The sequence below is a fragment of the Monodon monoceros genome, unplaced genomic scaffold, assembly GCF_005190385.1.
Source record: "Monodon monoceros isolate NGI ecotype Baffin Bay Population unplaced genomic scaffold, NGI_Narwhal_1 Super_Scaffold_18, whole genome shotgun sequence".
Classification (NCBI taxonomy): domain Eukaryota; kingdom Metazoa; phylum Chordata; class Mammalia; order Artiodactyla; family Monodontidae; genus Monodon; species Monodon monoceros.
This window is the reverse complement of record NW_021703774.1, coordinates 27,068,276-27,082,870: the sequence shown is the minus strand read 5'-3', so window position 1 is coordinate 27,082,870 and position 14,595 is coordinate 27,068,276. Positions and strand designations below refer to the sequence as shown.

The window sequence follows — 14,595 nt, the reverse complement described above, 5'->3', positions numbered from 1 at the left end:
TTCCCTAATATGGGAAAGGAAATAGTCCAGGAAGCACAGAGAGTCCCATACAGGATAAATCCAAGGAGAAACATGCCAAGACACATCTTAATCAAACTATGAAAAATTAAATACAAAGAACAAATATTAAAAGCAGCAAGGGAAAAAAAACAAATAACATACAAGGGAATCCCCATAAGGTTAACAGCTGATCTTTCAGCAAAAACTCTGCAAGACAGAAGGAAGTGGCAGGACATATTTAAAGTGACGAAAGGGAAAAACCCACAACCAAGATTACTCTACCCAGCAAGGATCTCATTCAGATTCAACAGAGAAATTAAAACCTTTACAGACAAGCAAAAGCTAAAAGAATTCAGCACCACCAAACCAGCTCTACAACAAATGCTAAAGGAACTTCTCTAGGCAGGAAACACAAGAGAGGGAAAAGATTTAAAATAACAAACCCAAAATAATTAAGAAAATGGTAGTAGGTACATACATATCAATAACTACCTTAAATGTAAATGGATTAAATGCTCCCACCAAAAGACATAGACTGGCTGATGGATACAAAAACAAGACCCCTATATACGATGCCTACAAGAGACCCACTTCAGGCCTAGGGACACATACAAACTGAAAGTGAGGGGATGGAAAAATATATTCCTTGCAAATGGAAATCAAAAGAAAGCTGGAGTAGCACTTCTCATATCAGACAATACAGACTTTAAAATAAAGACTATTACAAGAGACAAAGAAGGACACTACATAATGATCAAGGGATCAATCCAAGGAGAAGATATAACAATTGTAAATATTTATGCACCCAATATAGGAGCACTTCAATACATAAGGCAAATGCTAACAGCCATAAAAGGGGAAATCGACAGTAACACAATCACAGTAGGGGACTTTAACACCCCACTTTCACCAATGGACAGATCATCCAAAATGCAAATAAATAAGGAAACACAAGCTTTAAATGATACATTAAACAAGATGGACTTAATTGATATTTATAGGACATTCCATGCAAAAACAACAGAATACACTTTCTTCTCAAGTGCTCATGGACCATTCTCCAGGATAGATCATATCTTGGGTCACAAACCAAGCCTTTGTGAACTGAAATCGTATCAAGTATCTTTTCCGACCACAACACTATGAGAGTAGATATCAATTACAGGAAAAAATCTGTAAAAAATACAAACACATGGAGGCTAAACAATACACTAGTACATAACCTAGAGATCACTGAAAAAATCGAAGAGGAAATCAAAAAATACCTAGAAACAAATGACAATGAAAACACGACAACCCAAAACCTATGGGATGCAGCAAAAGCAGTTCTAAGAGGGAAGTTTACAGCAATACAATCCTACCTCAACAAACAAGAAACATCTCAAATAAAAAACCTAACCTAACACCTAAAGCAATTAGAGAAAGAAGAACAAAAAAACCCCAAAGTTAGCAGAAGGAAAGAAATCATAAAGATCCGATCAGAAATAAATGAAAAAGAAATGAAGTTAACGACAGCAAAGATCAATAACACTAAAAGCTGGTTCTTTGAGAGGATAAACAAAATTGATAAAACATTAGCGAGACTCATCAAGGAAAAAAGGGAGAAGACTCAAATCAACAGAATTAGAAATGAAAAAGGAGAAGTAACAACTGACAATGCAGAAATACAAAGGATCATGAGAGATTACTACAAGCAACTCTATGCCAATAAAATGGACAACCTGGAAGAAATGGACAAATTCTTAGAAAAGCACAACCCTCTGAGACTGAACCAGGAAGAAAGAGAAAATATAAACAGACCAATCACAAGCACTGAAACTGAAATGTGATCAAAAATCTTCAAACAAACAAAAGCCCTGGACCAGACGGCTTCACAGGCGAATTCTATCAAACATTTAGAGAAGAGCTAACACCTATCCTTCTCAAACTCTTCCAAAATATAGCAGTGAGGAATACTCCCAGACTCATTCTATGAGGCCACCATCACCCTGATACCAAAACCAGACAAAGATGCCACAAAAAAAGAAAACTACAGGCCAACATCACTGATGAACATAGATCCAAAAATCCTCAACAAAATACTAGCAAACAGAATACAACAGCATATTAAAATGATCATGCACCATGATCAAATGGGGTTTTTCCCAGGGATGCAAGGATTCTTCAATATACGCAAATCAATGTGATACACCATATTAACAGATTGAAGGAGAAAAACCATATGATCATCTCAATAGACGCAGAAAAAGCTTTCGACAGAATTCAACAAGCATTTATGATTCAAACCCTCCAGAAAGTACGCATAGAGGGAACTTACCTCAACATAATAAAGGCCATATATGACAAACCCACAGCCAACATCGTTCTCAGTGGTGAAAAACTGAAACCATTTCCACTAAGATCAGGAACAAGACAAGGCTGCCCACTCTCACCACTCTTATTCAACATAGTTTTGGAATATTTAGCCACAGCAATCAGAGAATAAAAGGAAATAAAAGGAATCCAAATCAGAAAAGAAGTGAAACTGTCACTGTTTGCAGATGACATGATACTATACATAGAGAATCCTAAAGATGCTACCAGAAAACTATTAGAGCTAATTAATGAATTTGGTAAAGATGCTACCAGAAAACTATTAGAGCTAATTAATGAATTTGGTAAAGTAGCAGGATACAAAATTAATGCACAGAAATCTCTTGTAATCCTATACAATAACGATGAAAAATCTGAAAGAGAAATTAAGGAAACACTCCCATTTACCACAGCAGCAAAAAGAATAAAATACCTAGGAATAAACCTACTTAAGGAGACAAACGACCTGTATGCAGAAAACTATACAACACTGATGAAAGAAATTAAAGATGATACAAACAGATGAAGAGATATACCATGTTCTTGGATTGGAAGAATCTGCATTGTGAAATTGACTATACTACCCAAAGCAATCTACAGATTCAATGGAATCCCTATTAAACTACCAATGGCATTTTTCACAGAACTAGAACAAAAAATTTCACAGTTTGTATGGAAACAAAAAAGACCCCAAATAGCCAAAGCAATCTTGAGAAAGAAATACAGAGGTGGAGGAATCAGTCTCCCTTACTTCAGACTATACTACAAAGCTACATTAATCAAGGCAGTATGGTATTGGCACAAAAACAGAAATATAGATCAATGGAAGAGGATAGAAAGCCCAGAGATAAACCCACATACATATGGTCACCTTCTTTTTGATAAAGGAGGCAAGAATATACAATGGAGAAAAGACATCCTCTTCAATAAGTGGTGCTGGGAAAACTGGACAGCTACATGTAAATGAATGAAATTAGAACACTCCCTAACACCATACACAAAAGTAAACTCAAAATGGACTAGAGACCTAAATGTAAGGCCAGACACTATAAAACTCTTAGAGGAAAACATAGGCAGAACACTCCATGACATAAATCACCGCAAGATACTTTCTGACCCACCTCCTAGAGAAATGGAAATAAAAACAAAAATAAACTAATGGGACCTAATGAAACTTCAAAGCTTTTGCACAGCAAAGGAAACTATAAACAAGACAAAAACACAACCCTCAAAATGGGGGAAAATATTCACAAATGAAGCAACTGACAAAGGATTAATCTCCAAAGTATACAAGCAGCTCATGCAGCTCAATATCAAAAAAACAAACAACCCAATCCAAAAATGGGCAGAAGACCTAAACAGACATTTCTCCAAAGAATATATACAGATTGCCAACAAACACATGAAAGGATGCTCAACATCACTAATCATTAGAGAAATGCAAATCAAAACTACAATGAGGTATCACCTCACACCAGTCAGAATGGCCATCATCAAAAAATCTACAAACAATAAATGCTGGAGAGGGTGTGGAGAAAAGGGAACCCTCTTGCACTGTTGGTGGGAATGTAAACTGATACAGCCACTATGGAGAACAGTATGGAGGTTCCTTAAAAAACTAAAAACAGAACTACCATACAAGCCAGCAATCCCACTACTGGGCATATACCCTGAGAAAACCATAATTCAGAAAGAGTCATGTACCACAATGTTCACTGAAGCTCTATTTACAATAGCCAGCACATGGAAGCAACCTAACTGTTCATCGATAGATGAATGGATAAAGAAGATGTGGCATATATATATAATGGAATATTACTCAGCCATAAATAGAAAAAAAATTGAGTTATCTGTAATGAGGTGGATGGACCTAGAGACTGTCATACAGAGTGAAGTAAGTCAGAAGGAGAAAAACATATACTGTATGCTAACACATATATATGGAATCTAAAAAAAAAAAAAAAGGTTATGAAGAACCTAGGGGCAGGACAGGAATAAACACGCAAACGTAGAGAATGGACTTGAGGACACTGGGAGGGGGAAGGGTAAGCTGGGACAAAGTAAGAGAGTGGCACGTACGTATATACACTACCAAATGGAAAATAGATAGCTAGTGGGAAGCAGCTGCATAGCACACGGGTATCAGCTGGGTGCTTTGTATAGGGAGGGTGGGAGGGAGATGCAAGAGGGAGGAGATATGGTAATATATGTATATGTATGGCTGATTCACTTTGTTATAGAGCAGAAACTAACACACCATTGTAAAGCAATTATACTCCAATAAAGATGTTTAAAAAAGTAAATAAATAAATCTTCCACATAAAAATCTTCCACATAAAAAAAAAGGTAAGGAAAAAGTGGAATACCCAAGTGCCTAAGGCCTGACATGAGAGCAAACATAATCCATTTGAGGGACAAACAGATGAATATGTCTGGACTGCAATGAATGAGGGGATGAGTATGTGAGAAGAGGCAGACAAGAGGAAATCCAGGGTAGATCTAGGTTTTAATGGAGATTGAAGTTTATAAATTGGGGGAAGAGAATACAAAACTATAAAAACAAAATTAAGTCCTAAATTGAGTATTTCTTCAGAATGAGAAAGAAAACTACATTAAATTACAAAATTTTAATAGTTCTCAAGCACATCAAACAATCCTAACATAATATTTTAAATAATTAACTCCCTGGCACACCTTCATAATAATTTTTCCTACATATCTTGGCTGTATTGCACTTGACTGTCTCTTCATGACAATGATTTTGTAATATCATTTTCTATAGAGTCATCAGAGAGAACAGTTCAGTCTTTCACCTAGAATAGAGGGTGAAAATTTATTTTTTATAATTGATAGTTTAGAAAAGTTTCTTTCAGCTTCACAATTGCCTGTTGATGACGCTCACTCTGTCCCAGCTTAAATACTTCAAATTATTGAATTTGTGAAAACCTCTTCTACATTTCTTTCATGAGTTCTAAGATTAGAAGAATGTTTAACAAACTTTAAAATGGACATCTTGGTTTCTCCTCCATTACCCACATTCTTCCAGTCCTGACTGGGTGTCACGGTACAAGTTCATATCACTATTCAGCCTCTGGCCTTGTACCTTCATGTGAGGATCCCAGCTGGTAAGCATTCTTAAACTGGGTCAACCCGCAATAACTAAACTATATGTGAAAGGTACTGCAAATCACATAAATGTACCAACACATCTCTCCTTAGGATTCCAAAACTCCCTATGTCCACTCCAACATAACCTGCAAGGATGCAGAGTGTGACAGGGAGGAAGTCAAAGTATAAAACTATGGTGGCCTTAACCAATTTAGGTCCCGTCCAGGAAACAGCCTGCACAAGCAAGAGACCTCAAGCTTTAATTAGCTTCATGGTTACTCTACCTCTGTCCAGATCATTCTGAGCCTTAAAGATTATTGATAGCAGTTTGGTTGTTTTTTCTTCTGTAAGAGACAAGAAACCGGTAGAATTTTCACCAAGAGATTTGAATTATGTTTAAACAAGTACACACTGAGAAATGTACTGACCTAAGGCTATCCTCTAACCCTGCTCAAAAAGGGGTACTCAAGCACGAAGTAGACCAAAATTATCCTTTCATATTCTGAAAATTTGTGTTTCCTCTTTCTCCCCATCTCTGGATTTGAAATCCCAGGATATACAAATCCAGTCATCCCACTATTTCCCCTACAATAACCTCTGCTTGAAAAGAAAAGTAATAATTTCTCAACTTACAAGTTTATAATTAAAGAGTATAATAGGGCTTCCCTGGTGACGCAGTGGTTGGGGGTCCGCCTGCCGATGCATGGGGCACAGCTTCGTGCCCCGGTCCGGGAGGATCCCGCATGCTGCGGAGCGGCTGGGCCCGTGGGCCATGGCCGCTGGGCCTGCGCGTCCGGGGCCTGTGCTCCGCGGCGGAGAGGCCGCGGCAGTGGGAGGCCCATGTACCGCAAAAAAAGAAAGAAAAAAAAAAAGAAAAGAATATAATAGCTATATGAATGTAATTTTAAAAAGCAAAATACTCAGTTACTGAATATTCTCTCTCCTACAGCTGTTTTGGGAATGGAGGCATTTTCCCAGCTGTGTAGCCTCAATTCTGACAGCCTGGCCTCTCCATCAATCAACTCCAGGAGACCTCCTTTCTGCTTAAATTAGCAAAATTAAACTAGTAACTTAGTTTTTACAAACAATTAATAATTCTGTATCTAACAGATAAGTATTCAATAAGCAAATAAGAGCAAACCAGTCAATCATGAACCCTGAAGTTATTAAAAGCATTGGGGGTAGAGTTGTCAAAAATGATTAGACGCTATTGAACCAGAAATGCTGGAGGGTGACAGCATTCCTCAGCCCTTGAAACTCACCCATAGTCTCCTGTTCTGCCCTTTGATCCAGGCTTTGGAGAACAGTGTCATGAGAGTAGTACAGCAACTTTTCACCACACAAAATACTCCTGCTACTGAAATGCAAAAGAAATAGAAGCTGCAAAGAAAAGGAAATTAAGGAATGTAAAAAGGGGGAGGGGGCACATAGGAACTGATTTGAGAACAAAGTGTAATATAACACATACAGAAGAGCATAATTCAGACAGATATATAAATTTAGGAGTGGGAGACAGAATAAAAGCAGTGTTGGATTAGCACTGGGAAACATCACACACAGATTCCATCACCTGACAAATAGTTACTGATCATTTACTTCATGTGTATCTAAGCTAGATGAGCAGTGGGAATGGAAAAAACACTGATGAACATTACGGAAAAATTAGGCAGTATTTGGTTATAGGCATTGGGGTTATGGTTGGATAAGACAAAGGAAAAGGTCAATAATAACTGTGGTCTCATGTCTAAGTGCTAGAAAAGCGGTAAAACAGTATAATCAAATAGAAAAGCTGGGAGGTATAACTACTTTGGAAGAAATGGTTAGTCTGCTTTCAGACAGGCTGAATTTGAGATAACAGGTAGCATTTTTCATATTAATTACTAATTCCCATTTCCACTTAACTAATTCAATCAAAAGAATCAAGCCCTTCATCCAACTATAAAGGATTAAGATGCATAAATAGAGAATCTGCAGCAAATGCTAGACTTCTGAGACGTATTCAAAGGCATGGGCTAGATAAGAATATTACATGAGTCCACTGTTTCACAAAAGGTGTCCCATGACACATTAATCATCCTCTTTCTGAACATGCTACTGCCACTATCTCTCACATCCTCCCATCCCCTCAGATCCCACCTGAGAAGTTTCATGAGAAAAAAAATTGTGTCACAAGGAATTTTTTCAGACTCTCACAAACTATAATTACTTTTTGGAATTCTACAATGTACACTTTGAGAACCCTACTAAGGAAACCTTCTATTTTGTTTAGTCCAGGTATTTCCCAAACTTATTCAAAAGCAGAAATCTATTTTTGAGGAATACCTACCCATAATGACTTTGGGAAATGGTACACAGATAGTAAGCTACTTGAGGGCAGAGAATTTCTTATTAATCTTTGCCTATTCACCGTACCTAACTTGATATGAAACACACGGGAAACAATGTGTGCTGAAACAAACAACTACTTATAGGGTTTATGTGAAAGCCACATACTTTGGTCCTTTTCTAAAATCTGTTCCAAAATACTAAGGATCATCCTAGGTTTTTTATAAAAATTCTTCATATACTTCATAAAATCTCTACCATAAATTAATCATATGAGTATATTATCCCAATACCACTGGATATAAGCTTACTTTTTTTTGCTTCCAAAATTAAGTCCACCCTCAACACACCTGAAGACACCTCTGACGCATAACAATAAATAACTCAAAATAGAGTATTAAGTAAAATGGCTTCATAAAAACTGTGAAGTAATATGTAACAGCAAACTACTATTCCACATACTCATTAACGTATGAGAACTGGATGAAAAACATACGCTTTATATTAATGACAAGAATTAAAATAAGAAAAAGAAGTAGTGAAGAAATCTTTTTCCCTTACCTCCTAATCAATTCAGGTAAACCTAAATAGTCACTTATTCCAGTCTCCTTCCCACAATAAGGAGAAGAGGAAGAAAAACATTCTGCCACTGGGTGGGGGAAAGAACAAAGTGTGCCCCTCCAGGCTTCATTCAGTAGCTCAGGGCCAAATGAATCAACATGTTTATCTACTAATACAGCTGAGCTCACTTTACAGTATTATGCACTTGAAAGGTAATGAACTTTTTAAAAATGAAACTAGTACAAATGAGAAAGTTTTGTTTTTTGTTTCTACAAATTTAGTTAAGCTCTTTGTTTATAAAGACCAAAATTACAGAATAAATCTTTCATTGTGTCAAAATGTTTACTCCAAACTGAAGAAGATTTGAGGAAACTCAGGCTCTAAAACATTTGATCTAAGGGTCAAGGACAGTCTGACTTCTTAGTTCTGCCAGCAGTTTTTAAAACTTGCTTCCTGTACTAGGGAATGTTCACTGTTCTTGCACAAACAATAATAAAAGTCATTTATACAACCACCTTGGTTATTTTTTCCTTTCATTTTAGATTCACTGTTTTATAAGAGCAAAGGCTACAGTTAATTCTAGTAAGTATTTTGAGTTTTTATTTACCACTATATTTCTACTTATTTAATATTTCTTGGGAAACAATATGAATTTATTAGTTTATTCAAAAATACATCCTGAATGTCAATTATGTGCCAGACATAATAGATGAAGGTCAGCAAAAGAAATGTGGTTACTGCTCTCCAAGAGCTTTCAATCCAGCTGGGAAAAAAGATACTATAAAATCAGATATCTATATATAAATATATATATATATATACACACACACACACACACACAAATATAAAATGCAGACTATGAGAAGAAAAAAACCACCACGGAAACAAATAACATGATCTAGCCTGGGGGTTGCTTTGGTAGTGACAACTGAACTAAAATTAGCATAACAAACATTAAACATGATTTAAAACAAACACATACACACACATATCCCAAATCATGCTAGGAATAAAAATGTCCACGACTGTCGGGAGGAAAGGGTTTATAGGGGCAATGGTATAATCTATATGACATAGAAAAAAATAACAGTGATAGCTTCATGTGAACAGCACTAACAGATCACTTATCTCTGTAGGAAGAAAAACAATGGCTAGTCCTGGTATATTTCCAGTCAAAAATAGGTTTTATAGCCAGAACTATTTTCCAATGAAAAAGCCAAACATCAGCTATTAATCTAGTTATTATAATCTCCAATAATCTCAAGTCTTCCAAACAATTATATTGAGTTCGTAACAATACATGTATCCCAAGCCTTAACACCTCACAAAACCCAGGTCGCAAAAAGACAACTTCAGCTTCACAGATCACAGGATCATATGATATTAAAGCAGAAACAAATTTCTAGATGTTACCTTACGATAAAACACTTTCACTTTTCAAATCAAACATGAGACCCAAAGTGGGAAAGTAACATATACAACCATCATTCATCTAGTTAGTAAGGAAGCTGACTAGACCCTGGATCTCCTGAGTCCCAGTCCTATGCTCTTTCTACGGCATTACAACAGCAAGTATATCAAATGACAAGGAACACACGTGTTGCAAATAAATAAGGAAAAGTTTAAAAACACAGGAATTCCATTTCAAAAATGTTACATACCTTCAATTGACACGCAGTTCCCTTAAGTCCCTCTTAATGTTCCCTCTTACTACATACCTCAAGGGTAAAAGTGAAGGAAACTACGAACATTTACTGACCCTATAGGGTCCAGGAGCTAGGTTGAGTGATTTTATCTATTTTAATTTCACTTAAGTCATTACAACTACCCTCTGAGTAGGATATTATTAATCTCATTTTACTGATTTAGATTTTATTTAGATTCAGAAACACTAAATAACTTACTCAAGGTTACACAGCATAAAAATGGCAGAGGCAGGATTTGAATTCAAATCTGTATGACTCTAAATCCACGTAGCCACTTTACCACAAAAAAGTAATTTTTCACAGGAAAATATTATACAAAACAGTTCAGTCTCCTGGAGCACTCACCAATGTCCATTTAACTACTGAAGAAAAGTTTTTTAAGTTTGGTCTGGGAATCTCATAACCATTTACTACATTATTTTACAAGGAAGAACCAAGTTTTAAACAACTACTTTACGAGCAAAATTTAGAACACATTCTTAGATTGAATATTGTTTGTATTTTCTTTTCAGCATCCTTTTCAATATCACTGTCACTGCCACCCAGAAAAGCATCAGCTATCCATTCCTATGAAATGTTGGTTCACGAATAGGGAGAAGGGTACAACGCATGACCACTTAAGAGAACCACATGAAAACAAAAACTACATTTTAATAATTCTGATTTCTCCACTGGTGGATAACCCATTAACAGCTCCAATCAGGAGAGAGTATACTACTCAAAAAATAAGAACTGGTAGTGCAAATAAAGCAAAGCACAACATAATTGAAAAAAGACTGACTTCTGATTGCACAACTACCCATATCACAGAACTAAGTTTCTGCTTTCCCAGCTCTGCAAAATCTACATCAGGTACTCAGCTTCTGATAGTTGATATCTTCTTTCTGCTGTCATCTCTCATCCAGTTCTCTTTACCCTCATGGATTTATGCTTTAGTTTTCTCTATCATTTTAGTAGGGAGAGAAACAGGTGTCTTCTCTGATAATAATAGTAGAGGATTTTTTTTTAGGTTTTTTTTTGATCCCTATGGTGTCTGTTTTCTTCCAATACTCCAAGTATCACTCCCCTCCTCCACCCCTTTATTTCTGTTTGCTTATTTTGACCTCTCTTTTTTTATGGAGGCTTTCCTCAAATGTCTGATGGTCCTGGATTCTTAGTTCATAGTTAAGAATGACGTTCTGAAAAGAATTGACTGAAAGATCTGTGTGGGGGAATAGGCTTGTCAACAGGTGTAATTCACTCTGGGGGCTCTTGTGGCGAGCCTACCAGTACCTTAAGATAGTTCAGTTTTCTGCAGGAGATGAGCTGGATAAACTGTGAAGTTCTGGAAGGAGAAAAGAGGAAGCAAGCTAGAAGTTCCAGAGTTTGGATGTACATTTCCCTTAATCTTCCTGTTTTAAATAATCAGCCATCCACTGCCCCTGGTTTCAAAATGCAGGCACCTCTTCAATTTTATAAAGAATAAACCTTGGTCTACTGAGGCCAGGATTGGTGGTGGAGGCAGTCACCTACCTATAAGGATACACAGAAAGAACCTATAAACGTACCTATTTTCTGACCAATCTCTGTTTTCAGCTCCACTTCTGACCTCAACTTTCCTTAGTATCTGGTGCCTCCCAATGCTGAGCCTCTTGGGAGCTTCAGAAAGACACAATACAGATAACCCTTGAATACATGAGCTTAACTGCACGAATCCACTTATACACAGATTTTTTTCACTACATAAGTACTATAGCGCAACATGATCTGTAGCTGGTTGAATCTGTGGATACAGAACTCCAGATATGGAGGGCTGACTGTGATGTTATACGTGGAGTTGCGACTGCATGGGGGTCCCCTGTGTTGTTCAAGGGTCAACTGTATTACACCTCTTACAGGTATTGTGCACTTACAGGCATTGTAACTTTTCCTTTCTGCTAGTCAGTTACTGCCTGTCCATCTGCTTTCTGATTTCAAAAAATCAGCTATTTCTGACTCCTGCTGTATCTCATTCAGCAGGAAATGGAGAGTTACCGTCTAAAGCAGCAGTCCCCAACCTTTTCAGCACCAGGGACTAGTTTCGTGGAAGACAACTTTTCCACGGACTGGGGTGGTGGGGTGGGGGTGGAGGCGGGGGGGGGGAGTCAAGCGCATTACATTTATCGTGCACTCTATTTCTATTATTAATGCATTGTAATATATAATGAAATAATTATACAAATCACCATAATGCAGAATCAGTGGGAGCCCTGAGCTTGTTTTCATTTGCCACTCACTGATACGTATTTTGTTTTGTTTTTGTTTTTTTAATTAATTTATTTATCTTTGGCTGTGTTGGGTCTTCATTGCTGTGCACAGGAATCCTCTAGTTGCAGCGAGCAGGGGCTACTCTTCGTGGCGGTGCGCGGGCTTCTCATTGTAGTGGCTTCTCTTGTTGCGGAGCACGGGCTCTAGGCACACGGGCTTCAGTAGTTGTGGCTCATGGGCTCTAGAGTGCAGGCTCAGTAGTTGTGGCTCACGGGCTTAGTTGCTCTGTGGCATGTGGGATCTTCCCGGACCAGGGTTCAAACCCATGTCCCCTGCACTGGCAGGCAGATTCTTAACCACTGCACCACCAGGGAAGTCCCACAGATAGGGTTTTGACATGAGTCTGCAAGCAACTGATTTATTATGGTCTCTGTGCAGTCAAACCTCTCTGCTAATGATAATCTGTATTTGCAGCCGCTCCCCAGTGCTGGCATCACCGCCTCAGCTCCACCTCAGATCATCAGGCATTAGATTCTCATAAGAAGCGCGCAACCTAGATCCCTCACATGCGCAGTTCACAGTAGGGTTCGTGCTCCTATGAGAATCTAATGCCGCTGCTGAACTGACAGGAGGCGGCGCTCAGGCGGTAATGCGAGCGATGGGAAGAGGCTGTAGATACAGATGAAGCTTTGCTCGCTAGCCCACTGCTCACCTCCTGCTGTGTGGCCCTGTTCCTACCAGGCCACAACCAATACCGGTCTGTGGCCCGGGGGTTGGGGACCCCTGGTTTAAAGAGTATAGTCATCCCTCGGTATCCACAGGGTTCCAGGACCCTCACAGATACCAAAATCTGTGGATGCTCAAGTCCCTTATATAAAATGACATAGTATTTGCATACAACCTATGCATACACTCCCATATACTTTAAATCATCTGTAGATTACTTATAATATCTGAAATGATACATATGCTATGTAAATAGCTGCCAGCACAAGACAAATTCAAGCTTTGCTTTTAGAAACTTTCTGGAATTTTTTTTTTTCAACGTATTTTCAATCTGTGATTGGCTGAATCCACAGATGCAGAACCTTTGGACATGGAAGGAGCCAAGTGTACAAAGTTTCAGTTTTGCAAGATAAAAATAGTTCTGGAGATGGATGGTGGTGACAGCTGTACAGCAATGTGAATATACTTAATGCCACTGTATATGCTTAAAAATGGTTAAAATGGTCAATTCTATGTTATGTAGATTTTACCACAATTTTAAAATATAATTTTTAAAAAGCAAGGTTTAAAAAAAACTTACTTCCTGAAAGTCTCCTTCCAAGATAACCGTCTGCAAAGTTATCTCTCTCTCCCCCACCAGGGTAACTCTAGTTTTCATAGTACATACCATGGTTTACTTTCTTTGTAGCACTTATGGCTGTATGAAATTATCCTGTTTTTTTAACTACTTATTTATTATCTCTGTCCTTCAATTAGAGAGTAGGCACCTGGGCCACCTTCTGACATCACCTACACATTATGGTAATAAGACAATGGTAGGAAAGCAATCAATAAACATTTGGTAGGGGACTTCCCTGGTGGTCCAGTGGGTAACACTCTGCACTCCCAATGCAGGGGGCCCAGGTTCAATCCCTGGTCAGGGAACTAGATCCCACATGCATGCCGCAACTAAGAAGTCCACATGCCGCACCTAAGATTCCAGCGCAGCCAAAATAATAAATAAATAAATATTAAAAAAACATTTCATGCATAAATTAATTGGTTTCTGGGTCCTAACCCAGACCCCTTGAATGAGAATCCTGGGATTCTCAGACACTGATTTATAAACACAGAAAACTTGCTAGTTATGACACAGTAGCACCCCTCCCTCCAGTTAGAACAATTTGACACATCTGACCCTTAAAACAGATACTCTTTTTTCTTACCAATGAAGACCCATTTGCTTTTGTTTGGAGGATTAAACAACAGGGAAGTTACAGATAAAAGGAGTTTCTAATTATTTTCATATAGGAATATCAGACAACATAGTCAGTATAATTCCTTTAATTCTTTTTAAATGATTTTAGCACATATGCCTATTAGAAGAGCTTCCAGATCACAAAGATGTTTACTGATCTATTTTATTATGTAATTCAAACATCAAGGTAGCAAAACAAACAAAAAACCAACCCTCTTTTCTATTTGTGTACTTGATATTATCTAACTTCCTACAGGAATTTGTTCTATCATCTTCTCTCTCTTGTCCTTTAATCTCACCTTGCCAGTTCTTAGCTCACTCCTAGACAGCAAATATATTCATCTCATCTCCTCA

The 14,595-nt window shown here is 37.7% G+C and overlaps 1 protein-coding gene across 9 annotated transcripts in view; it reads right to left on the bottom strand.

Moving 5' to 3' along the window:
- AKT3 (AKT serine/threonine kinase 3) overlaps positions 1–14,595 on the bottom strand; it is a 386,997-nt gene that overhangs the window by 333,811 nt on the left and 38,591 nt on the right. For 4 of the 9 annotated variants that reach the window (XR_003794278.1, XM_029227101.1, XM_029227105.1 and 1 more), the window contains one exon: positions 5,745–5,804. The exons of 3 other annotated variants lie outside the window; for them this stretch is intronic. Coding sequence is in view for 5 of the 6 variants with exons in the window: in XM_029227101.1 (XP_029082934.1) it covers positions 5,745–5,804 (60 nt within the window). In the remaining variant the exon portion in view is untranslated. Of the gene's footprint in view, positions 1–5,744; positions 5,805–6,093; positions 6,276–6,722; positions 6,818–11,599; positions 11,691–14,595 lie in introns of those variants that run through there. 2 more of the 9 variants (XM_029227103.1, XM_029227102.1) reach the window with 2 other exon arrangements.